Below are 25,891 nucleotides of genomic sequence, written 5' to 3' on the forward strand. Positions count from 1 at the left end.
ACCAGCAGTTCATAAGAACGGCTGGTGCAATGATAAATGCAGAGTGCGTATGCTGTCGGCATTTATCAATGTGCAGCGGACATGATCTGCAATATCGGATCATGTCCGCTCGCACAATCATAAATATGCCCCTTAATATTGTGTAGGGATGCATCGAAATTTCGGTCGCAGAAACATTTTGGCCGAAAATGGCATTATCATTATTTTTTGCCTGTTTTTTTCTTGGTGAAATTATTGTGTAGCATATTATTATTTTAAGTTATTTTTTGTGTGTTACTTTTAATAAAAGTGGGGTTATTTTAATTTTATTTTCTTGCAGTTCTTCAATTCAGATTAATTCCATAAATAATCTAATTATGCAAAATAAAAAAACTAAAACAAAAATATTTTAAAATAGTTGCCTAAGAAAATAAGTTTACAGTAGATTTTATTTAGGTGTTTAAAATCATTTGTTTAAAAAAAAGTCATTTTCGGTTTTCGGCCAAGAGCATCCTGAATTTTCGGTTTCGGTCCAGAATATTCATTTCGGTGCATCCCTAGTCCCTCTCTAGTCTAGTCAATGAGTGGGAAAACTGTGTATGACTGGAGAGAGGGCTATAGGCGCGTTGTCCTACCTTCATAGACAGAAGCCGCGTCAGGTAGATTTCGGGGATCGCTTTAGCTCGCTCTCTGTCCCTTAAACTTCCCCGTCTGTGTTTGGGAAGTTCTGGCTCATCTGTAGGTTTTACCAAGTGCCAGAGTTTTATTCCACCCTCATCTGCATCCTCAAGCATTGGAGTTTCTGGGAAAGTGAACAGAGCATATGTCACATATAAATCTACAGATGTTTGTACAGAAAACAGATGTAGAAAATCTAACCAACTCACTGCATAAATAATTTAGTGATATAAAAAAATGTAAGTGCCAAAAAATCTGTTATGCGAGCATGTGGGTTTCTTTATAAGAGATGTGTATTAAGTGATCGTAAGTATGGTTTCCTATCTACGTACTCAGGCAAGTAGCTGTGAAGATTTTATTATATTCAAAGCTGCTGCAAACACACCCCATCAAATGGGCTTAGCTCTCTACCTTCCCCTCCCCCCCAACAAAAAGGACGCGCTAGTCAAAATGTATTATATTTAGGACTTCATTAAAATATGAAAAGCGCTTTATCGCAGCTCTTTGCTCATGCCGGAAGTAGGGCGCACAATTTAATTTAATGCGTGTCGGGATAGCACGACTTTAGTGCTCTGGCTAACTTTTATGTGAGATAAAAAAGTAGCAAAAAACACATCAGAATTATATTTAAAAGTACAGTTACATTCATAATAACTATCTAATCAAATTGTTATATAATCAACTATATATATATATATATATATATATATATATATATTGGTATAGATATATATTTTACCAAAAAATCATCATATATATATACGTATTTAAGAATAAATAGAACATATTCTGCTATGTGAAAAACATTGGAATGTGAAGTATTCAGATTTCATGTCAGGTTAGTGCACTTTGGTTAAACACAATTGGGTTTGCAAGTGAGTTAGAGTGTTAGTTCCCCCCCCCCCCCCCCCCACACTTTTTGCTCTGCATTGAAGTCTATGGGGGGGAAGACGTTAACACAGTCACAATATTCTAAGTTCGGCTTTTTACGCACGTCAGGTAAGCGATTGTGTGAAAACGTTTTACTTTCAACTTGTAATGCGCTAACCGATGTGCACAAAAAACGCTTACTTCTAGCGGAGTTTACGCACGAGTGGAAGCGGTAAACAGTGCTCCACTTGTAATCCAGCTCTTATTATCACACAGCATTTTATTTTTTACTTCTATATTCCTTTCACGTTGAAAATAAACTCACCAGGTGAGCTCTTAATGTCTGACTAAAGTCAAAATTAAACTTTCATGATGCAGATAGAACATCCAGCTTTAAGAAACATTCCAGTTTACTTGTGTTATAAAATTGCGCGTAGTCTCTTTATATTTAAACTTTTTGAGTCACCAGCTCCTACTGAGCATGTGCAAGAATTCACAGAATAAGCATGTATGCATTTGTGATTGGCTGATGGCTGTCACATGGTACGTGTATGCATTTGTGATTGGCTGATGGCTGTCACATGGTACAGGGGGAGTGGAAAAAGACATCACTTTTAAAATTGTCAGAAAAAAATCTACTACTCATTTGAAGTTCAGACTAAGTGCTATTGCATTGTCTTGTTATCTTGCATTTGTTGATTATGCAAATCTATCTGTGTTGACTGGTCCTTTAAATTGAAAGCAAGTGCTATTGCATTGTGATTTTATTATATACTTTTTGATTATGCAATTCTATTGTATTTAATCTTTTAAAGCCAATAAAATTACATCTCTACACATTAACATTCAGTCTGTGATTGACTATTAAAAATTAACCCAAATTGATTAAAATGGACATTAGAGTGCAAAATACACATGCGCTAATTCATTGCATATAATTGTTTGCACTATCGACACTCAAACTCTGTGTTTAACCCCCGCAAAGGGAGTTAAATATATAGTTAAAGCTCTACTTAAAGGGACATTAAACCCAAAAACATTTCTTTCATGATTCAGATAGAGAATACAATTTTAAACAACATTCCAATTTACTTCTATTATGTAATTTGTTTCATTCTTTAGATATCATTTGTTAAAGAAATAGCAATGCACATGGGTGAGCCAATCACATGAGGCAAATATGTGAAGCCACCAATCAAAAGCTACTGAGCCTATCTAGATATGCTTTTCAGGAACAAATATCAAGAGAATGAAGCAAATTAGATAATAGAAGTAAATTAGAAAGTTGTTTAAAATGATAATCTCTATCTAAATCATGAAAGAAATTAAAAGGGTTTAATGTCCTTTTAAGTGCTGCAGGGAACTACTGGTCCCAAACATGTAACAGCGGTGGGTCAATCGGCAGTCACACAACTACCACAATCATTGGTTATGTTCAGCATGGCATGTGTAGCACTTGTGGTTCCAAGTGGGACTTTAACTATGTGTTTACCCCCCCCCCACACACACACACACACACACAAAGGAGTTAAACACATAAAACCGGAGCATTGATAGTAAAAAAAATTGCATAAGAATTTCCCTTTAAAAATTAAGTGTAAAATGAAATGCTCATTGGTAGCCACCAATCAGCAAGCTCTACCCAGGGTGCTGAACCAAAAATGATCTGGCTCCTAAGCTTACATTCCTGCTTTTAATAATAAAGATAGCAAGAGAATGAAGAAAAATTGATAATAGGAGTAAATTAGAATGTTGCTTAAAATTGCATGCTCTATCTGAATCAGGAAACAAAAAATGTGGGTTTCATATCCTTTTAAGCTATATACTGCCTGTATCATAAGATGCTTTTACACTTCAGATGACTTCATTTTCAATAAACAAAAATGATTTATGTTGGTTAATATATTTTCAATGATAGATATAAATGTGGGACTTCACTGTCCCTTTCAATGCCATTATTAGACATCGGAATCCCCAGTCAACCACTAAATAGAATCTTGACAATGTAAACAGTGTGACTCACTCTCTCCTGGAATGTAATCGTGGTTTTCTGGGTGAATGTGCTTGCTGAGCCGAGGAACCAGAGCGACTGTCGCTGCATCAGGTACCTGAGGATAAAAAGTTTATATCAACAAAAGAGAAACAAATTCTTCACCCGCATCTTCTGCACACAAGGAATCTGGTCTGTGCTCCTATCTCTGGTCATACCAGTCTGAACAGTTAAAAATTAAAGGCCTTTTTTTGGGTTAAAACTGGAACAAGGTTTATCACTGCTGGTCCCTGTGCTCCTTCCTCCCCTGAATTCTGAATAATATATATATATGAAGAAACGAGAATCCAGCCAGCAGAAAGGTGTGTTAAAAGCAAAGTTCCTTTATTTCATACTTGGTTAAAACACAAATTAGCAGCTCTCACAGAATGACATGCTTGACAAGTTTCGACCGTAAGGCCTTAAAGGGATATTCCAGCCAAAATTGGAAACCACATGGGTGCATTTCAGTATTGAATAGAAGCAGTTTTGTAATATACTTTCATTAGCAAAAATGCTTCTAATAAAAGCTAAAGCTGTTTCAAAAGAGTATTTAAGTATGCACCGTGCACCAGCATTTTAAACACATCACTTGCTCAGATAGCCTAAGGTGCTTGTACCATCTGTTAATGACTCAATTTGTTAATTGCTGACATGATACAAGCCCCACTGGTGCTCTGAGCAGCTGCATTATGTAAAATGTGGATGCAGTGACAATATCTATCTATGCTTGACATGCACGTGCAGAGAAAAATGTTAACACTAAAACAGTATTAACTTTTACTAGAAGCATTTTTGCCAATACATGTATATTGCAAAAATGTTTCTATTCAAAGATTTAATAAATCTATGTGCATTTAAATTTTGACTGGAATGTCCCTTTAATCATAAACATCAATCACATTAAAACCTTTAAAATATATACCTGTGTCTGTTACCTAATTGGATAGCTATAATCATATGTCCTAATTGAACAACGCATACACTTTGGTAACCCTATACTGTCCTCCTTTGTATTAGTAGTAACCAATGAAACTGTGGCAAGTATGCTAAAACATGTGTATATATATATATATATATATATATATATATATATATATATATAGTTTATTAAAAAAATAAATATATATATATATTCTACCTATGTGCTGAGCTGTTTTGCAGGTTTTAGATGATGTTGATATTTAAGCACTACCAGACCAACACATATAATATATCTTTTTTTTTTAGGAGTCCCACTCCCAGCAGATATATTTATATATAAATAAAATAAATATATATAGTATATTATGTAATGCAAGAAACCTGTAACAAATTAATTACAATTTTAATAAACAAGGTTATACGCAATTCTATATAGTTTTTTTTACCTCTAAACTCTATAGTAAAAAGAAGGGGATATAGTCATATAAATAAGGGCCTTTGGGTATAGTTATGTTTGATTTGCACATAGAGGCTACCATGATCCTCAATTTAAAGCAAGGGGTCTTGGGGGTTCCTAGACATTTTTGATTACCTAGAAACCCCCTCATTTAAAAAAAATAAAGTGCATTTTAAAGTTTATTTTTTAATAATGTGTGTTTTTACTTTGTACCTCAAGACTCATAGACAGTGTTTGAAAGAGCAGGCGATTTCCATTTAAACATAGCGTATTTGGGGTATCTAGGGTTTCAGAGAGCTGAGAATGAAGGGTTTAAATACTTACCCCCCCCCCCCCCCATCCATCTCCCTTAAGCCCTCTGGTCCTGCCAGGGACTTCTGGACATGCATGATGACATCACCGGTATCCCTGAATTTCATTGGTGATGTTGGGCAACTAAACCACCAGGGATGGGGGTAAGTGAAGGTGGTCTCGGTAAAAACTGAAAGCTACCCCCCCAGATGACAACACATGGTTGTCATCTGCACTAAATACAATGTGCAAATGATGACCACATGATGTCATCTACACTTAAGGGGTTAACAGCTTTATATTTCAAGCTAAACTTATCAGAATTCTACTGAAAATATATTTTCAGCACATATCAGCCTAATGCTACACCACATCTGTTCTAGCTCTGCAGCGTGTGATCAGCTTCCTTACCTTATAGTGCTGAAGTGTATTTAGCCTCTTCCAGGAGCCGTGGACCACAGACGTCAGATCCTCATCTGAGAGAATGAGGTGACCTGCCAGCCCTGATCGCCATTCTGATGTCAGGAAGAAAGAGCAAAATTGTGATGAAAGCAAACATTGTGATAATGAAATATTAACAAATTCAAAACATATATTAGGAGCGCTCGGAGGCTAAAGGTTTACAGATTGGGTAAATATCGGAAAAGTTTCAAAAATCTGTAAACCTTTAGCCTCTGAGCGCTCCTAATATACGTTTGAATCTTTTCCGATATTTACCTAATTGTGGGGGATCTCTTAGGGTTATTTTAGGAGTTTGGTTTATTAAACTCTGCCCACTCATCAGATTGTTTGAATGAAATATTAATCACTTGCACCATATGGACATAAGTACTACATCACTCAGTACTTTGTCCATCGTACTGTGTTGATGTAATAGCTACATCCAGCACAGAGGGACATGTTGCGGTCCCCGCTGCCAGCAACCTGGGGGGAAAAGGAATCTGCCTTCATAGAATAAGGGAGCATTGATCATGCTCACTTACCATATGAAGCCAGATCGCCGATCGTTACAGAGAGTGACACTGTCTGTGTCATTCACTGTAATGATCTTACATTGGTGCTGAGTGGGAGGAAGGATAATGTACAGCCTAGTGCAGTAGGTGAGAAGGGAGGGGCTAGGTTCTCTACACTACGGAAAATGGTTTTGAAAGGAGAGTGAGAGATTGCTCTCCACACCATGGAAAAATATTGGCTGGAGCGGAGGTGGTCCCTACACTACAGAAAAAATAAATATAATAAATATAAAACAAAATAAAAAAAGAAGAAGAATTTGCTACTAGAAGACTGTCTGCCAGTAACAAACGTGGCAGGAGCAGTCAGATGGGGTTGGTTATAGAGAACTGCTCGGGGGGGGGGGGGGGATTAGGGAGGTGGGAGAGTGAGGAGGGTTCCCTACACTACAGAAAAAAAAGCCCTAAACTGAATACTGGCAAACTATCAGGGGGTGGGAGGTGTCAGGTGGGAGGTTAATCCATTTACTACAGTAAATATTAACTTTACAAGCTAACTGTTTAACCTCTTCACTACCCAGGAATTTCAAAAGTGTGGTGCACAGCTGCATTAATACAAAAAACAATGGCAAAGCCATGCATGTCTGCTATTTCTGAACAAATGGGACCCCAGAGAATCTGATACAACCATGTGACTTATGACTGCAGTAGTTGTGTGTAAATAATTTTAGTGAGAAACCTAAGTTTTTTTTTTATATGATCGTATTTGGCGGCCAAATAGCGGCATCAGATATACTAACATCAACCTAGATCTATACCTTGGGTTGTCTACTGTAAATTAAAAAAACAAAAAACAAAGGCTCTATTTCTGTTTAAACAGAATGATAGCAAAAATGCTAAAAATTCTTTGGGCAAGATTTTCTCAGAAATTCCCGGTAGCAAAGGGGTTAAGAAGTGTTAAACTTTTAATAGTTTTAGTCATGACATAAAATTAAATAATTTTTCCTCAACATAGAATTATAGTAAGTTATTGTCACACATTTTTTTATTAACCCTTTGTTATATGATAATCACGACCATAACTTGACTGCAGTCACTTACCAAGGTCCAGAGACTCTGGGTTTGGCCGTAAACCGTACGGAGTTCCCTTGTAAATTTGTTCTAGGATTTTCTCTTTCACTTGCGTGATTGTGTCGCAGTCTAGTATCTTTACTGGCACACCCTGCGCCTCCTCTTCTCCGATTCCCCCCGTGTTTGACTGAGTCACAGCATTAAGTGTCTGCAGGGCATAAATAAGTTAATATATTTAAAACCAGTTGATTTATTCGCAAGGAGATAACTTCAGGGACACTAAAGTCAACATTAAACTTTCATCATTCTTTTAGCAGAATTGTTTCTGGGGTTGCGTGTATCTTATAGAAAGGCGCATTCGTTTTGTCACTGATGCACTTTTGTGACGAAAATTGGATATTAATTTAACTAAATGAATATATGAATGAACGCACCAATGAAAATGAAAGAAAACAAAAAACTTGTCAGTATTTATTTGTCTCCTCTAATTTTTTTAAAGGGGTTAATACTTACCTTAATGCTCTCTGGAGAGCGCCCTAACACGACCCTCTGCTTGCCAGAGCCCGGCTGCGCTAACAGGAGGTTTAGCGCGCCAGCTCCCAGGACCTGCACTTAAAGGGACACTGAACCCAATTTTTTTCTTTCATGATTCAGATAGAGCATGAAATTTTAAGCAACTTTCTAATTTACTCCTATTATCAAATTTTCTTCATTCTCTTGGTATCTTTATTTGAAATGCAAGAATGTAAGTTTAGATGCCGGTCCATTTTTGGTGAACAACCTGCGTTGTTCTTGCTGATTGTTGGATAAATTCATCCACAAATAAAAAAAGTGCTGTCTAGAGATCTGAACCAAAAAAAGGCTTAGATGCCTTCTTTTTCAAATAAAGATAGCAAGAGAATGATGAAAAATTGATAATAGGAATACATTAGAAAGTTGCTTAAAATTGCATGCTCTATCTGAATCATGAAAGAAAAAAATTGGATTCAGTGTCCCTTTAAGGTAAGTATTCTAGCTACAGGAGAACTTTTCACCTGTAGCTTCGAACATTTACATTCGTTTTAACGAAAACTAAAGTAAAATGTTTAACTTAAATTTAGTATTTATTTAGTTATAAACAAAACAAATACCGAACAGTGCAACCAATAAATATTAGGGGGAAACAAATTTTACCAAATATTCAGTACGAAAATTTCAGACAAACTGAAAATGTCTTGGCTGCACAAGTCGTATATCTAAGGTTAGCTCAGCTGTAAGAAATTACTCATTAAACATAGCTCATTTGAAATATGTAGAGTACCATGTATTCTTTCTTTTAAAGGGACATGAAACCCAAACATTTTCCATCATGATATAGATAGACAATACAATTTTAAACAACTTTTCAATTTACTTCTATATTCTAATTTGCTTAGTTCTCTTGGTATGCTTTGTTGAGAAGCATACCTAGGTAGGCTCGGGAGCTAGCTGCTGCTTTGTGGCTGCACATAATTGCCTGTTGTCAATGGCTTATTTATGTGCTCAGCTATCTCCCAGTAGTGCAGCTCCTTTAACAAAGGATAGTAAGAGAATAAAGTAAATTGGAAAACTGTTTAAAAAACAATGTGTTATCTGAATCAATAAAGATAAATTTGGAGTTTCATGTCCCTTTCAGTAATAGAGTTTTTATTTGCTAACAAATAACAAATGTCACTTTTAACTAATCAAGAAATTAACTAATTAACAAATCAACAAAAATTACTTCAGTGTTCTGCCCAGGACCCTTTTTAACGAGTGCACCACCTAGTTAATTTTACTGACCACCCAGCTAAAATGTTAGCAAACATTTAGCTAAAATTACATAATATTAACATTTTTCAATGTTTATTGCACAAATGAATCATTTAAATGGACAGTCTACACCTTAGTCATCTTAAAGTCTTACCTTAGATTAAGCTGCAAATAGCCTCTTGCACCCCCTTTTTATATCATGCAGCAGGAACAGTGAAAAAAGTTATTTTAATATGAATATTGTTTCTGGACAGTTTGGCTCAGCCCACCGATGACATCACGATCTGGGCTGCATCTAGACACTCTGCTGAATAACATTGACAATCTGTTGAATTCAACTAGTGAACCTTTTGTGATTGGACGCCATATGCAGTCCAGATCATGATGTCATCAGTGGGCGGAGCTTGGTAGCCATTTCAAACTGGCCAGAAACAATATTCATTTTAAAATAACTTTTTCACCGTTACTGCTGCATGATATAGAAAAGTTGCAGGAGGCTATTTGCAGCTTAATCTAAGGTAAGACTTTAACAACAACAATTTCTGAAGAGAACACTGTATTTCATTTATTTCTCAAGTTGTTAAAGGGATAATCACAAATAAAAATTTACAGATTTGTATATTTGATTAGCCCGTTAACGAATACATGAACTAATTTTGTTAATTAGTTAATTGATTAATTAAAAGTGACACTCATTATTTGATTGCAAATAAAAACTCAGAATAACGGAGACAAAAATGTTATTCGTATAATTTATCCGAAAACAAATGTAAAACGTCTAGGTGTTGTTTTGTACTCACCAAGGTCTTGTACTCTACATCATCTCTCAGTAGCCGGTTATCGTTCAGAGTGTATTTGGCTTTCCCTGTCACACAATCCACGGGTCCCTTGTCCACCTGATGCTTTATACCTCGGAACAGCATATAGAGCGGCTCACCGACTGAGTCCTGAGATAAAGACAGAAAAGACAATTAAAGGGACAGTAAAGTCATAATTAGACATTCATGATTTAGACATTTAGAGCATACAATTTTAAATAACTTTCCAATTTACTTCTATTATTTAATTTGCTTCCTTCTCTTGTTATCCTTTGCTGAAAGGTTTATCTAGGAAAGCTCAGGAGTAGCAAAGAACTTAGGTTCCAGCTGCTGATTGGTGGCTGCATATTTATTCCAATTTACTTCTATTATTTAATTTGCTTCCTTCTCTTGTTATCCTTTGCTGAAAGGTTTATCTAGGAAAGCTCAGGAGTAGCAAAGAACTTAGGTTCCAGCTGCTGATTGGTGGCTGCATATTTATACCGATTGTCATTGGCTCACTCATGTGTTCAGTTAGAAACCAGTAGTGCATTGCTGCTCCTTCAACAAATGATACCAAGAGAAAGAAACAAATTTGATAATAGATGTAAAATGGGAAGTTGTTTAAAATTGTATGTTCTACCTAAATCATGAAAGAAAAATGTTGGGTTTCATGTCCCTTTAAGTCCAATACCTTCCTCTGTGTAAACAATGATCATAATATGCTTGTGATGTATAAGTGCTGAGATCTATAATTTAATACAATAAAGATTAAAAAAAATCTTTTCATAGCTCTTTTATACATAATTTTGAATTGATATTCCATACGTGTTGCATAGCAAGCAACAGGGATACTTTTGGATTGATTCTATTGCTGAAGAAAAGCCTTTCAAATGCTTTATCAACGTAAATCCAAGTAGACTTTTACCCCTTAACAACCAGGGTACGTTGCTGGTCTTTCTAAGGGGGTGACTTTTGTTCAATAGTGCAGTCTCGGCACCAGCAGCGAGACCATGCTATTTTAGCAAGTCTGCAGGAGGGAGGGAAGGTCTAATAGTGTGGTCTTGTTGCTCGTGGCAAGACCTGCGCTATTATAACCAGACAACCCCTTAATGACCAGCGACGTACAAGGTACACCGTGGTCATTAAGGAGTTAAAAGGAAAATCTACACCTTAGTCATCTTAAAGTCTTACCTTAGATTAAGCTGCAAATATCCTCCTGCACCCTTTCTATATCATGCAGCAGGAAAAGTAAAAAAGTTATTTTAAAATGAACAGTGTTTCTGGCCACTTTGAAATGGCTACCAAACTCAGCCCACTGATGACATCATGATCTGGGCTGCATCTATGCACTCTGCTGAATAGCATTGACAGTCTGTTAAATCCAACTAATGAGCCTTTTGTGATTGGATGCCATATGCAGCCCAGATCGTGATGTTATCAGTGGGCAGAGCTTGGCAGTCATTTCAAAGTGGCCAGAAGCAATAATAATTTTAAAATAAATTTTTTACCATTCCTGCGGCATGATATAGACAAAGTGCAGGAGGCTATTTGCAGTTTAATCTAAGGTAAGACTTTAAGATGACCAAAACTGTCCCTTTAATGGGAATATCTATATAAGTAAATGTTAATAAAATTTTTTTAACTTGAATAGAATCTACCCCTTTATCCAAAACAATATTAATATGAAAGTATACGGATTTTGTTTAACCTAGATATCAAGGATTTAAAGGGACAGGAACCCCAACATTTTTCTGTTATGATTCAGATACAGTTTACATTTTTAAACAACTTTCCAATTTACTTCTGTTAACATTTTGCTTCATTCTCTTCGCATCCTTTGCTGAAGGAGCAGCAATGCACTACTGGGGACTAGCTGAAAACAAGAGTTAGCCAATAACAAGAGGTAAATAAGTTCAGCACCAATCAGCAGCTAGCCCCCAACTCCTGAGCCTATCTAGATATGATTTTCAAGAGAACTAATCAAATTAGATAAGAGAAGTGAATTGGAAATTTGTTTAAAAGTGTATAAAAATTATATATAAATAAAGTTTCATGTTCCTTTAAGAGTTCTTACAACATTGGTGTTGTTTATTGAGTTTTGTGTGGTTCCTGTATAGTTTTAACCCCTTGACTGCCACACAGCTAGCAACTTATATATCTACACAATGCATTGCAAGTCTCTGCAGCAAGTTTACAGGCGATCATACATACATACCCTCACAAAGGCATACAAGCAGATAGACATCCAGTTGGTCAAAAGCTTTTCCACTACGGTCTCTGTCCTGCAGGGATGAAAAAAATAAATAAACATTAGACTGAATCCTGGCCAGCTAATAGATCACTTTTTTTAACATTATTTCATTACTTCTGAGTTCATTAACATCAAACGTGCATCATATTTCAGCAATTACACAAATCCCTTACTCTGAATATCAAATTAGCAGCAGATTTTTCTAATACATTTCAAAGAGGGCTTCCATTTCCCTGCCCCGTATCATGTGACAACAATCAGCTAATTGCAAACTTAGATGCCTGTTTATCAAGCTCCGTATGGAGCTTGTGGGCCCGTGTTTCTGGCGAGTCTTCAGACTCGCCAGAAACAGCAGTTATGAAGCAGCGGTCTAAAGACCGCTGCTCCATAACCCTGTCCGCCTGCTCTGAGCAGGCAGACAGGAATCACCACAATTCAACTCGATTGAGTACGATCGGGTTGATTGACACCCCCTGCTGGCGTCCCATTGTTCCGCGAGTCTGCAGGGGGCGGCGTTGCACCAGCAGCTCTTGTGAGCTGCTGGTGCAATGCTGAATACGGAGAGCGTATTGCTCTCTGCATTCAGTGAGGTCTTGCGGACCTGATCCGCACTGTCGGATCAGGTCTGCAAGACCTTTGATAAATAGGCCTCTTAGACTCAGCACAAAACTGTTAATGGAAGTAAATTGTAATTGTTTATCTTTTTTAATTAAATGCTCTATCTGAATCATTAAAGTTTAATGTTGACTTTAACACTGCCATGTTGTTAAGAATAGTTCAGGTATAATCCTTTTAAAATCCCAAGTGTAATTCAAGTTCATGAATTAAATTATGCGGGTCAGTTAGGAACAATTGCTTGTGATCTGAGCTAACCAATCACTGTGTAGAATGTTGCAGGGTCAGTTAAATTCCTTAAATTTAAGAATGATAGAGGCATTCCAGTCTCTTTTGAAAGTGGAGCAAGCACAATTTTTAAAGATATTTTATAGCAAAGCAGAGATTTAATATTGAGTTTAATGTCCCTTTAACCATGCAAAGTGACTATAATGAAAGAGAAAAGCTTATTTTTTTTAAAAGGTGCAAATGGATTTTATTTCTCTTTCATTCAGTGTGAACCAAAGATGGGCCGGCTCCTAAACTTACATTCCTGCTTTTTTAAATAAAGATACCAAGAGAACGAAGAAAAATTGATAATAGAAGTAAATGAGAAAGTTTCTTAAAATTGAATGCTCTATCTGAAGCATGAAATAAAAACATTGGTTCAGTGTCCCTTTAATCATTGGAACATGCAATTTTAGTACTGCTGATCCTATTTATCACAGCCTGCAGAGCGGTTAAACACATAGTTAAACCACCTCCTGGGAACCACAGAGAACTGCTGATCCCGAAATGACAAAGCTGGTGCTTGGTGTTTTTTTGCAGCTGCCACTACTGATTGGCTCACGTGCTGTGTCTGCGTGAGACCAACAGTTCTCTGTGAATACTGAGTGGTATTTGATTACCCCTTTGTGTGGGTTAAATACATAGAATTGGAGGGTTAGTAGTGTTAAAACAAGGTTCTCTAACAAGTTAAAGCAGGTACGTTTTCCACTACAATGCCTATTTAAAGGGACACTGAACCCAAATTTTTTATTTTGTGATTCAGATAGAGCATGACATTTTAATCAACTTTCTAATTTACTCCTATTATCAAATTTTCTTTATTCTCTTGGTATCTTTATTTGAAATGCAAGAATGTAAGTTTAGATGCCAGCCCATTTTTGATGAACAACCTGGGTTGTCCTTGCTGATTGGTGGATAAATTCATCCACCAATAAAAAAGTGCTGTCCAGAGGTGTGAACCAAAAAAATGCTTAGATGCCTTTTTCAAATAAAGATAGCAAGAGAACAAAGAAAAATTGATAATAGGAGTAAATTAGAAGGTTGCTTAAAATTGCATGCTCTATCTGAATCACAAAAGAAAACATTTGGGTTCAGTGTCCCTTTAAGCCAAATAAAACATGTCTTACTTAAAGAGACTCTATCCACCTTGTAATGTTTGCAATCTCACTACAGAATAACATTTTAAAAGTTATTTCATCTTTTACTCTAATTGTTTTTTTAATAGCCAAACTTTACCAACCACTTGCCTTATTTGGAGGAGCAAATCTGGATCTTTTAGTGAAGTAGACAAGACTTGCCACTGTCATTATGTTAGCAGAACCTGCATTGCTTTACGGTTTATCATGTGCTAAGGCCAATGAAGGACAGACATGGTAGCAGGGCATTAGTAAGTCTGCAGTGTTGAATTTCCAGTTCTCACAATGGGAAAACCCACATTTTTCAGAGTTAATAATAATATGGACAAGGGGTGAGTTACTAAATAAGTAAATAAGTTACCAGACAATGACTGTGTAAGTGTGCATATCTAGTTAATGAAGGATTTGGACATTCATTAATTTTCAGAGTTAAACTACATGAAAAGGGGCCAAAATAAATAATTAAATTATACTGCAATTTAGTTTTTTTGCTATGCATAATTAAACATGTTATATTACAATCTCAAGGAGTTTACTGCCCTTTTAAAGAGATCAAGTTCAGAACTTTGTAGATGTAACGTTCTAATCATGTTTGACGGCAAACAGCACTTTTTACCTTCTTAACATCAGTTTGGGGTTCTTTGCCACATACTGTTCCACCAGATCGTTGAGAAGAGTTTTAAGGATGTCAGTGAAGTATTCCAGCTTCCCATGTAGTGACACAGTGAGGAGAGAAGCAACATAAGCGCGGTCCCTCGGGGAGAAAGTGCGTTGGCTTTCCAGAGTGTGAATAAACTAAGGATGAGGAGAACAAGTGAGATAAAGGACATCTCACCAACTAGGTTACATTTAGAAGTCCAAGCTGCATCGTTCTGATGGTTGAGTTGTCTTTCTTACCTTGGTGAGGAACAGTTTGCTGTTGAGAAGGTTTGAGAGCTGCACTAGACCCTGCTCTACTGTCTGTCGTCTTCCCTCTGGAACATCAAGGTCCCTATGCAAGGGGGACTCTCGGTGTCCAGGGAAGAATATTCTCTCTGCGTAGGATTTGTAATCCAAAAAGGGTATTCCTGTCCCAACCAGGTCACTGGTGAGGTCCATCATTTCTGTCATCAGGTCTGAACAGAAAAAAAAATCAGCTCGACAAAGCCAACATCATGCAAAACTCTCATAAACCTTAGGTTATAATGATACAGTTTGGAAAAAGAGTTCTAAAATCATCATTTATAGTGTGAATTAATATACAAATTATATTTATTCCAAACCACTTCTGGCTGGTATCAGGTTTGTGCTGCTTATGCCCCCATACCATTAGCATCCGAGGCACAATACTACTAGTATTCCTTCAATGATACTGCAAGCATTTATGGTTCATCACTACACATAGTATACATAACCCCCATAAACATGGTCCCACTCCAAATAGCACTACTGATAGCATTCAGAGTCTCCATATCACTAACATTCACCACTCCCAAATAACTAACATTCTCCACTCCCATACCACTAACATTTACAGTCTAAATACCACTAATCTTTACCACTAACATTCACCACTCCCATAACGTTAGCATTCACTGTCCCCATACCACTAGCATTCACAGTCTCTATACTGCCTACATTCACCACTCCCAAACCACTAATCTTTACCACTCCCATACCACTAACAATCACCACACCCATACCATTAGCATTCACATGTTCTCTATACCGCTAACATTCACCACTCCAATACCACTAGCATTTACAGCCCCATAGTACTAACATTCATCACTCCCATGCCACTAGCATTTACAGTTCCCATAGCACTAACATTCACTTCCATGCCGTTAGCATTCACATTCCCCATAACACTAACATTCACTCCCATGTCGCTAGCATTTACAGTCCCCATAACACTAACATTCACTCCCATGTCGCTAGCATTTACAGTCCCCATAACACTAACATTCACTCCCATGTATAAGATATACAACTAATTCCTATGAAAGTAAATTAGATGAGGACATGCATACATTTGCTAAACATAATAAATCAAAACACGTTAGTGGATATGTGAGCTTTTAAATGTATAAACTATAGAGTAAATGAGTGCACACTTGTATCATGTAACGCCAACATCAGCTGTCATGTCAAATATACACTGTACAAGTACGGAATCACATAGAAGCGCACCTGTAAATTCCTTCTTGCACCGATCGCGAACACTTGTTTCCAGGTTTTCCAGCTGAATTTGGACTTTCTTGTAATCCCTTAGAGCTTGCTTGCTTTTTCTCCTAGAAAGGACAGAATTATACAATTTTATAGTGAACTGTCCCTTTAATTCTACATGCAATGAAAATCGTCAGTTTACTAGTGGTGCAAACATAGGCCTAGTTTCCATTGAGGTGGTAACGTTTGGAAACTGGTTTTAAAAACATTTATCTCCATTAAAGTCTAAAGAGAAATATTATGTTACAACCAGTTTCCAAACTTTACCACCTCAAAGGAAACTAGGCCTTAAATGGGCATCTAAAGTAAAAATAATTATAATCCTGTTTCAGTGCCGTTAGCATTCCACGCGGATAGTGATTGGGGATTTGTGCACCTGCTGCTCCTGACTGGCTAACTATCGTTTTAGTGCCCGGGAGTTGCAATGCTTGTGGATCTAGACCTGTACTCTATCTTTGTGTTTAACCACTTTGTGGGGGTTACCACATACTATAGTTATCTATGGTCAGTAATGTCAAAATGATGCCACTGGTTGTGTACAAAACCCAGCTTTAAGCTACAGTTGTGCTCTTCAACATTGGATAGTTATGTTGTAGGTAATAGGGGAAATTTAAAACCAAACAGTTTTAGGTAAAAAACAGACAATATATACATATACCCTTATTGCACTGAAAGCAATGAGGGAGCTTGACATCAACAGTGACTTTATAGAAGACGTATAGCAAATCTGATATACAGAAGACTTTAGAGCCAAACTTGTGGATTTCAAGTCGGCTTACTCTTCATCTGCGACTTGCTATATTTAGGACTTAAAGGGACAGAGTACTATTATTTTATTTTTTTATCTCTTTTAATGCATTCCCAATAATCTATTTTAGCAGCTGGAGTGTATTAAACTGCTTACAAATAGCTAACTTTCCTTTATTTTGTCATTTGAAACAGCAGATTTTGCCTGTTTTATCCCCACCTAGACTGAAAAACTAGGTTTACATAAAATCATGCTGCCAGTGGGGTGTGTGAAAGGGCGATACAACAATGTTTAATTTTCCATTGTTCTCTCTATGTATTGATTTTTGAGTAAACAGTGAGAAAGAAGATACTTTTGTGTGCCAATGAGGTCTGCTCTCCCTATAAGCTCAGCCCATTTCATTGGGTTGTGGTTTTAATTATCAGAAACATCTATTTCATATACAAAAATAACCCTAAACTAACCATTTCTAATATATTTCATACGCTGCTGCTGCTGGGTAAACAAGTCATTCGAAAAAACACATTAAGGGGAAAACAATTGTACAGTTCAAGTTTGTACAACTTTTTTCAAGAGACTTTTTTTTAAATTGGTTGCAGCTGAGGATTACGACATTTTAAAAAAATGGCATCTTAATATTAATTGTAATATTTAATTATCTTTTTGCCAACAGTACTAAAATGTATAGGAATGGAAGACTGATAAAACATTGTGATACAATATGTAAAGAACTTTAAGAAGCTGAAGCTTGTTTTATTACCTGTAAATCAGAACGATAATCAATACAATTAGCGCCACGAAAAACGCTCCAACGCCCAAACCAATCTGAGCTTCTAGAGGAAATGTGAGCTGGCTCTCAGTGTCGTACTGCACCCTTCCCAAAACCAGATTAATATTCCCAATTTGCACCTGTGTGAAGAATAAAAACAAAATCATATTGTAGATCATTTGGCTTTTGTAATGTTTAAACTGATAAACGGCTTCATGACAGACAGTTCAGGTTTAAATAGGAAAACAAGATGATCGATTTTAACAGCAACAATAAAAAAGTGGGTTACTGATTTCAAGCATCAATAAAAGTATTGATAAGCAATATATTTCAACACAACATCAGGCCTTAAAGGGACACTGAACCAATTTTTTTTCTTTTATGATTCAGATAGAGCATGGCATTTTAATCAACTTTCAAATTTACGCCAATTTTTCATCGTTCTCTTGCTATCTTTATTTTAAAAGCAGGAATGTATAACCCATTTTAGGTTCAGCACCATGGATAGCCCTTGCTTATTGGAGGCTTACATTTACCCACCAATAAGCAAGCATAACCCAGGTTCTTAACCAAAAATGGGCTGGCTCCTATGCATCACATTCTCTTTTAAATAAGGATAGCAAGAGAACAAGGAAAATTGATAATATGAGTAAATTAGAAAGTTCTTTAAAACTGCATGCTCTATCTGAATCATGAAAGAAAAAATGTGGGTTTAATGTCCCTTTAATGTAGTCAGTGGTGTACTGATGTATTTAGAGAACAAGAGATCCTACAGACAAAGCTTTGCTTACTGTAAACTCAGGCAAGGAGTCCACTCCTTCTCGCCTGGATGGCTGGCGAGTTGGCGGCTGTTTCTCAGGTGGTTCACAATACAGGTGATTCTTTGTCAGAGTTTTCACTGTGCAGACACCCTCCCCAATCATGGCTACCATTTCTTCCTTAGTGACTGCCAAGTCAAGATTTTCTCCCTGCCAAGGCAACAGTGAGAGATTATATGATATTTTATATAAATATATATATATATATATACACACACACATACAGGGGTGGATACATATCAATACAGTTTACTAGTCAGGGGTTAAAAGTTACTAGCCCAGGAGGGAAAAAGGTACCAGTCAACTCAATATTAAATATAAGAAAAAGTCACATTTTTTACTCCTCTGCTGCAATGTCACAGGTGGAAATGTCAAGCCCTGTGTGTGTGTGTATATTATATATATACCCGTATTGTTCTTATATAGGCCGCACCTGAATATAGGCCTCACCCTTAAAGTTTGGTGCCATTTTAAAGAAATTAAATTTTAAAGAAAATACACACATTAATAAAACAGTAATAGAACAGGGGGATCCTTTTCCACTTCCCCAAGAGTATAGAATAAAACAAAGGAAAGATGCTGCACTCCTTAGTATGGTACCTAATTTCAAATGTGAAAAAAAAACTTTATTTAGGCATTAAAGCTATAATGGCTAAACAAAGGCTTTTTCACATTTGAAATTACCATACTAAGGAGTTCAGCATCTTTCCTTTGTTTTATTTTAACAGACCAGTATTAAAGCTACAATTTTTTATTTACCCTAATAGTACAGTATTTTTATCAGGTATGATGTGAGGGGGGAAAAAACAGTCTCTTACCAATATCAGAGGCAAAACTGACTAACATGGGACATCCTGTGCTCTGCCCACTTCCTCCCTACCCACACTACAATACCCATAAGGCCTCCTCTCCTCTCCTTTTAAGGGCCTCCTTCTTAACATCCTTAGTTACCATACCTTACCATACCTTGCATACTGCCTTTCTGCACATTCCTATAATCACCCTATAATCATCCTCCTTGTACAGGTACTTGTACCAACTACGGACTCTGCATGCCCTTCCGTTCAGCACACAGCTCCTACTGTGATGACATCATCATCTACAGCCACATCTGCCGCTCCGTCCCTGCAGACTGCAACGCCTGTGAAAGAAGCATTTAGCAACGTCTTCGGTTCACTCCTACAAGACTGCTAATGTTACCAATACCTGCGACTAAGCATTAGCAGTCTTCTAGGAGTGAACCGAAGACGTTGCTAAATGCTTCTTTCACAGGCGTTGCAGTCTGCAGGGACGGAGCGGCAGATGTGGCTGTAGATGATGATGTCATCACAGTAGGAGCTGTGTGCTGAACGGAAAGGCATGCAGAGTCCGTAGTTGATACAAGTACCTGTACAAGGAGGATGATTATAGGGTGATTATATAAATGCTTATTTCATAGGAGCTTGGTCTGTTACCGGTACATTCCTTACCCGGTATTTACTATAATAGGCAATATTAAGCCAAAAAAAAAACAAAACACAAAAAATACCGATTATAGGCCGCGCCCCGCATATAGGCCGCACTGCAACTTTAAAGGTAGAAATCAAGGGAAAAAAGTGTGGCCTATATGCAGATCAATACGGTATATATATATATATATATATATATATATATATATATTTATAGCCCAGCTTTGTTCTTTTTGTTCTACAAACATTCTACATATAGAATAGACCTAAAGAAGTTAAGAATGTTATGGGATTTAAATAGTGATTTGTGGCAGATATATACTGTATATATATATATATATATATATATATATATATATATATATATATATATATATTAAAATGACATGAATTGTTAAATTGTTAAAGAAAAATCAGTGCTAAATTAGATGAAGTAAATGGGGGGGTTACCACTTTTCTACTACTGCATATGTGTGAACAACAGTGCACATTCATACACCACATATATGGCCAGAGTGTGACTTTTGTTCTTGAAAACGGGTAATCAGTGAAAAGAAAAAGCATAAAAATAAACTAATATGACAAAACAAATATACATTATTTACTGCTAAGATATGAAGCTGTAGTATTAAGAAGCTTCTAATTTGTGCTTAAGGTTCTTTAATAAAGTAGAACATTTGTTAAGGTTAAAGGGACACTGAACCCAAATTTTTTCTTTTGTAATTCAGAAAGAGCATGCAATTTTAAGCAACTTTCTAATTTGCTCCTATTATCAATTTTTCTTCATTCTCTTGCTATCTTTATTTGAAAAAGAAGGCATCTAAGCTTTTTTTGGTTTCAGTACTATGGACAGCACTTTTTTATTGGTGGATGAATTTATCCACCAATCAGCAAGGACAACCCAGGTTGTTCACCAAAAATGTGCCGGCATCTAAACTTACATTTGTGCATTTCAAATAAAGATACAAAAAGAATGAAGAAATTTTGATAATAGGAGTAAATTAGAAAGTTGCTTAAAATTTCATACTCTATCTGAATCACGGAAAAAAATATTTGGGTACAGTGTCCCTTTAAGGGAGTGTAGCCCAGAGGAATTATGGGAGGGAGACACACTGTGAGTATTAACCTCAAGCTATAGTAGTCATGTTTACAAAGTAGGTAAATCTGAGAGGAAAAAAAACCTAAAGACTGAAAGACAAGTAAAAGTCTAACGTGTACCTCTACAGAGATGACGCTCCCGGGCTTGTGACGATAGGGTTTTGCAGAATCCTCAGAATTGAGTTGCTTAAGTACTGGATCAGGTTCATATGTAAAAGGGGAATTGTTAATTACACTGAAGTTAAAATGTAAATTGTCCAATATGAATTCAACATCGACCCGAGCATTCCAGTGCAAAGGGTTAATGGCTGGCGCCTTACACAGCAGCAGGAAAGATGAATTTATCTGACAAATCTCTTCATACTGCAGAGAGGAGAAAAGTTAAACAAGAAACGATTCAGACATTAAATGACTACTCAAAGCAGGAGAATGGAATAATTAACAAGTGCATAACAAAAAGACAATGCAATAAGCATTTACTCTGAGTTTCAAATAAGCAGTAGATTTTGTTTCTGACAAATTTTTATTTTTTCTCCCATTTTCCGGCCCCCTGTATCATGTGACAGACATAAGCCAATGACAGACTAGTATACGTATACCCAGTGAGCTTGTGCACATGCTCAGTAGGATCTTGTTCCCCAGAAAGTGTGAATATAAAAAGACTGTGCAAAATTTGATAATGGAAGTTAATTGGAAAGTGTCTTAAAACTGCTGCTCTATCTGAATCATAAAAGTTTATTTTGACTTGAGTGTCCCTTTAATACTCAAAAAGGCTAAAATATTTCAAGAATAAAACAATGTTTTAATTTCACTTCTTGTGTTCTGATATAATGCAGCACATTTAATTTTTCTATCAGTGAATAAAGCTTGTCACTTGAGTATCAAAGAAAGTCCAAAAATATAAGCAGTAATCTATGTACCTGCTGAACATTACACAGAGAATTTTCATCACATCCAGTCTCTGGGACAATACGACGGTGTCTCGCCATACTGCGCTTTCTCCGCTGCCGTTCTATTGGGGAGACTGTCACCCTGATTTTTGGGGCTTGTACTACATCCAGATTCTGACCGCTTACCAAAATCACTCGACCTCCACTGCAACATAAAACCAATATTATTATTTTTTTCTAGACTTTCATTTTTTTATTTTACATTTAATGTGTTCCCACTGATTAATAAATGCTTTTTCTGACATCACCTATACCGTAAATATGAATGCTTAAAGGGACACAATATTCATATGCTAAATCACTTGAAAATGATGCAGCATAACTGTAAAAAGCTGACAGGAAAATATCACCTGAACATCTCTATGTAAAAAAGGAAGATATTTTACCTCTAAATTTCCTCAGCTCACCAGAGTAAGTGCTGTGTAAAAAGTTATACTTCAGCTACTGTCTAGCTGCAGGTTAAAAAAAAAAAAAAAATGAAAAAAATGAACAGCAGCTAATCATCATCAGCAGTGCTAAGGTCATGAACTGTTTTACTGTGATTTCATGAGATTTCATAGTACAATTCCTTAAACTGAATAGGGAAATAAAATGAGTGTGCATGAGGCACGCTCCCTTGCAGGTCCCAGGACAGGCATACTGATTTGCTGCTTAAAGTCCTTAGTACATTTTGAGATAAAATATCTTTCTCTTTTACATAGAGATGTTCAGGTGATATTTTTAGTAAGCTTTTTACAGCTAAGCTGCATCACTTTCAAGTGTTTCAACATTTGGGTATCATGTCCCTTTAAGTACTGGCTCTAAAAAAGCTATGTAAACAAGAATACATCATGCTCCATTTAGAGGGTGCTACAGAGAGATACTAAAGTCTTACTTTTTCCCTTAGTTATTCTCTCTAAGTATTGGTTTCACTGTGTAAGCAGGGACATAAGTTAATTAGGATTCTGTTTAAATATAGAGAGAGTGATTATCTAATATGGTCTGATCTTCCGGAAAGCTTAGCCCATTTGATTAGGTTGCGGTTTCAATTAGCAGAGACAGCTATTTATAAAATTAAATAAAACTGAATGAATAACTTCCCATACATTTTATACTGCGGTGCTTGAGGCTCTCAAATCAGATTTTACCTATGTTTTATACTCTTTGCACAACAATAATATTTAGAATCTGATTTTTCATGATTAAAAATGTCTGATTTTTTTGTCCCTTAAGTATGTGACACACTGGATACACATTAGTTCAGCATACTGCAAAGGGGGTCTGTACCTAATGAAGCTCTTTGCGGGGCTGGCTGAGGTGATATTAGGATCCGGGGTGTAGGTAAATAGCGAGTTGTAACATCTGCGCTCCTGCTCGCCATACTTGATGGTTACTGGGAGTTCAGCCGTTGCATTAATCAGACCCGTTAGGCATTCTATCTGATTTTCCTTCATTTCTGAGAAGCTATGGGAAATTAAGAAAAAAAACGTAAGGCTTAGAGTTAGAAACGTATTACCAAAGAAATATGTTTGAACTCGATCTCTAAAGGCTACTCATTATGCAAGATTCTGTGAGGCGTTAATTGTGTTTGATATCTCTATAGAATTTGCAAGTAATAGTGACAGTTACACAAATGGACGTGTTCTTAAAATACAGTTTGGACAATTCCTATTGTGAATCATATATGTAGAAATAACACAATGTCTGTATGAATATTATTTATTTAGAGATGAGTCATTAAAAGTAAACTAACAGGTTATCTTGAGATAAAAAATATCCATAGTGAATATGGACACTCAGCTAGATTACGAGTTTTGAGCGCTATAGGAAAATTAACAACCGCCACAAAAGCGGCGGTATTTCACCTCCCTATAGCGCTGCTATTACAGGTTTTGAAAAAGCAGGCTTGTGCGAGCGATATGGTGGCGTTGAGCTCCATACCTCACCCAAATACAAGCACTGCTTTTATGTGCTCGCGCACGATTTCCCAATAGCCATCAATGGGGAGAGCCGGCAAAAAAAAGCCTAACACCTGCGATCGCGGAAACAAAAGCTCCGTAACACAGCCCCATTGATGTCTATGAGGAAAGAAAAAGTTATGTTTAAACCTAACACCCTAACATAAAAACCCCGTCTAAACACCCCTAATCTGCTGCCCCTGACATAGCCGCAACCTACATAATGTTATTAACCCTTAATCTGCCGCCCCCAACATCGCCGCCACCTACATAATGTTATTAACCCCTAATTTGCTGCCCCCAAAATCGCCACCACCTACATAATGTTATTAACCCCTAATCTGCCGCCCTTAACATCGCTGCCACCTAAATAAAACTATTAACCCCACAAAATAAAAAACGAAATTATCAAAAATAAAAAATGAATTACTCCTAATCTAATAGCCCTATCAAAATAAAAAAGCCCCCCCCCAAATAAAAAACCCTAACCTACACTAAACTGCCAATAGCCCTTAAAGGGACAATATACACTCATTTTCATATAACTGCATGTAATAGACACTACTATAAAGAATAAGATGCACAGATACGGATATAAAAATCCAGTATAAAACTGTTTAAAAACTTACTTAGAAGCTCTAAGTTTAGCTCTGTTGAAAAGGTAGCTGGAAAGCCCACTGCAAGTGGGAAATAAGACACTCCCCCCTCCCCCTTCTTTTGCATATGAAAAGACCCTTTATAGAAACAGGAGCAAGCTGGAGAAGGTAGCTGACGGTATTCTCATAAAACTTTGGGGCTTGGTTAGGAGTCTGAAAATCAGAGCAATGTTATTTAAAAATAAGCAAAACTATACATTTTAAAACAAAAAAAAACAAAAAAAACTTCATGGGCTATATAAATAGATCATCTACAAAACATTTATGCAAAGAAAAAATGATATAATGTCCATTTAAAAGGGACTTTTGCGGGGCATTGCCCCAAAGAAATCAGCTCTTTTACCTGTAAAAAAATAAAAACAATCACCAACAGTAAAACCCACCACCCAACCAACCAACCCCCCCAAATAAAAACCTATCTAAATAAACCTAAGCTAACCATTGCCCTGAAAAGTGCATTTAGCTCTTTTACATTGCCCAAACCCTAAGCTAAAAATAAAACCCACCCAATAAACCCTTAAAAAAAACCTAACACTAACCCCCGACAATCCACTTACAGTTTTCGAAGACCGGACATCCATCCTTATCCAGGCGGCAAAAGTCCTCATCCAAGCGGGCAGAAGTCCTCCTCAAAGCCGGCAGAAGTCTTCATCCAAGCGGCAGAAGTCTTCATCCAGACGGCATCTTCTATCTTCATCCATCCGGCGCGGAATTAAAGAGGAAAAAATCCTATTGGCTGATCTAATCAGCCAATAGGATTGAGCTTTAATCCTACTGGCTGATCCAATCAGCCAATAGAATGCAAGCTCAATCCTATTGGCTGATTGGATCAGCCAATAGGATTTTTTCCCCTTTAATTCCTATTGGCTGAATTCTATCATGGATGACGTCACTTAAAGGGAAACTTCATTTTCCAGCGACGATCGGAAGAAGAGGATTTTCCGTGCTGGATGTCTTGAAGATGGACCCGCTCCGCAGCGGATGGATGAAGATAGAAGATGCCGTCTGGATGAAGACTTCTGCCGCTTGGATAAAGACTTCTGCCGGCTTCGAGGAGGACTTCTGCCTGCTTGGATGAAGACTTCTGCCGGCTTCGATGATTTCGATGAGGACTTATGCCGCATTGATGAGGATGGATGTGGATCGTCGGGGTTAGTGTTAGGTTTTTTTA

At 36.8% G+C, this 25,891-nt stretch overlaps 1 protein-coding gene across 2 annotated transcripts in view; it reads right to left on the reverse strand.

Moving 5' to 3' along the window:
• PLXNB1 (plexin B1) overlaps nt 1-25,891 on the reverse strand; it is a 337,984-nt gene that overhangs the window by 20,992 nt on the left and 291,101 nt on the right. For both annotated transcript variants that reach the window (XM_053720873.1, XM_053720874.1), the window contains exons 19-32: nt 23,394-23,570; nt 22,098-22,272; nt 21,298-21,540; nt 18,605-18,781; nt 17,805-17,953; nt 16,261-16,361; nt 14,986-15,203; nt 14,705-14,883; nt 12,035-12,101; nt 9,820-9,966; nt 7,280-7,457; nt 5,640-5,743; nt 3,551-3,635; nt 615-781 (exon numbers count right to left, since the gene is read on the reverse strand). In XM_053720873.1, coding sequence (XP_053576848.1) covers nt 615-781; nt 3,551-3,635; nt 5,640-5,743; nt 7,280-7,457; nt 9,820-9,966; nt 12,035-12,101; nt 14,705-14,883; nt 14,986-15,203; nt 16,261-16,361; nt 17,805-17,953; nt 18,605-18,781; nt 21,298-21,540; nt 22,098-22,272; nt 23,394-23,570 — 2,167 coding nt within the window. The remainder of the gene's footprint in view (nt 1-614; nt 782-3,550; nt 3,636-5,639; nt 5,744-7,279; nt 7,458-9,819; nt 9,967-12,034; nt 12,102-14,704; nt 14,884-14,985; nt 15,204-16,260; nt 16,362-17,804; nt 17,954-18,604; nt 18,782-21,297; nt 21,541-22,097; nt 22,273-23,393; nt 23,571-25,891) is intronic.

Source organism: Bombina bombina, chromosome 7 (genome assembly GCF_027579735.1).
Source record: "Bombina bombina isolate aBomBom1 chromosome 7, aBomBom1.pri, whole genome shotgun sequence".
Taxonomy (NCBI): domain Eukaryota; kingdom Metazoa; phylum Chordata; class Amphibia; order Anura; family Bombinatoridae; genus Bombina; species Bombina bombina.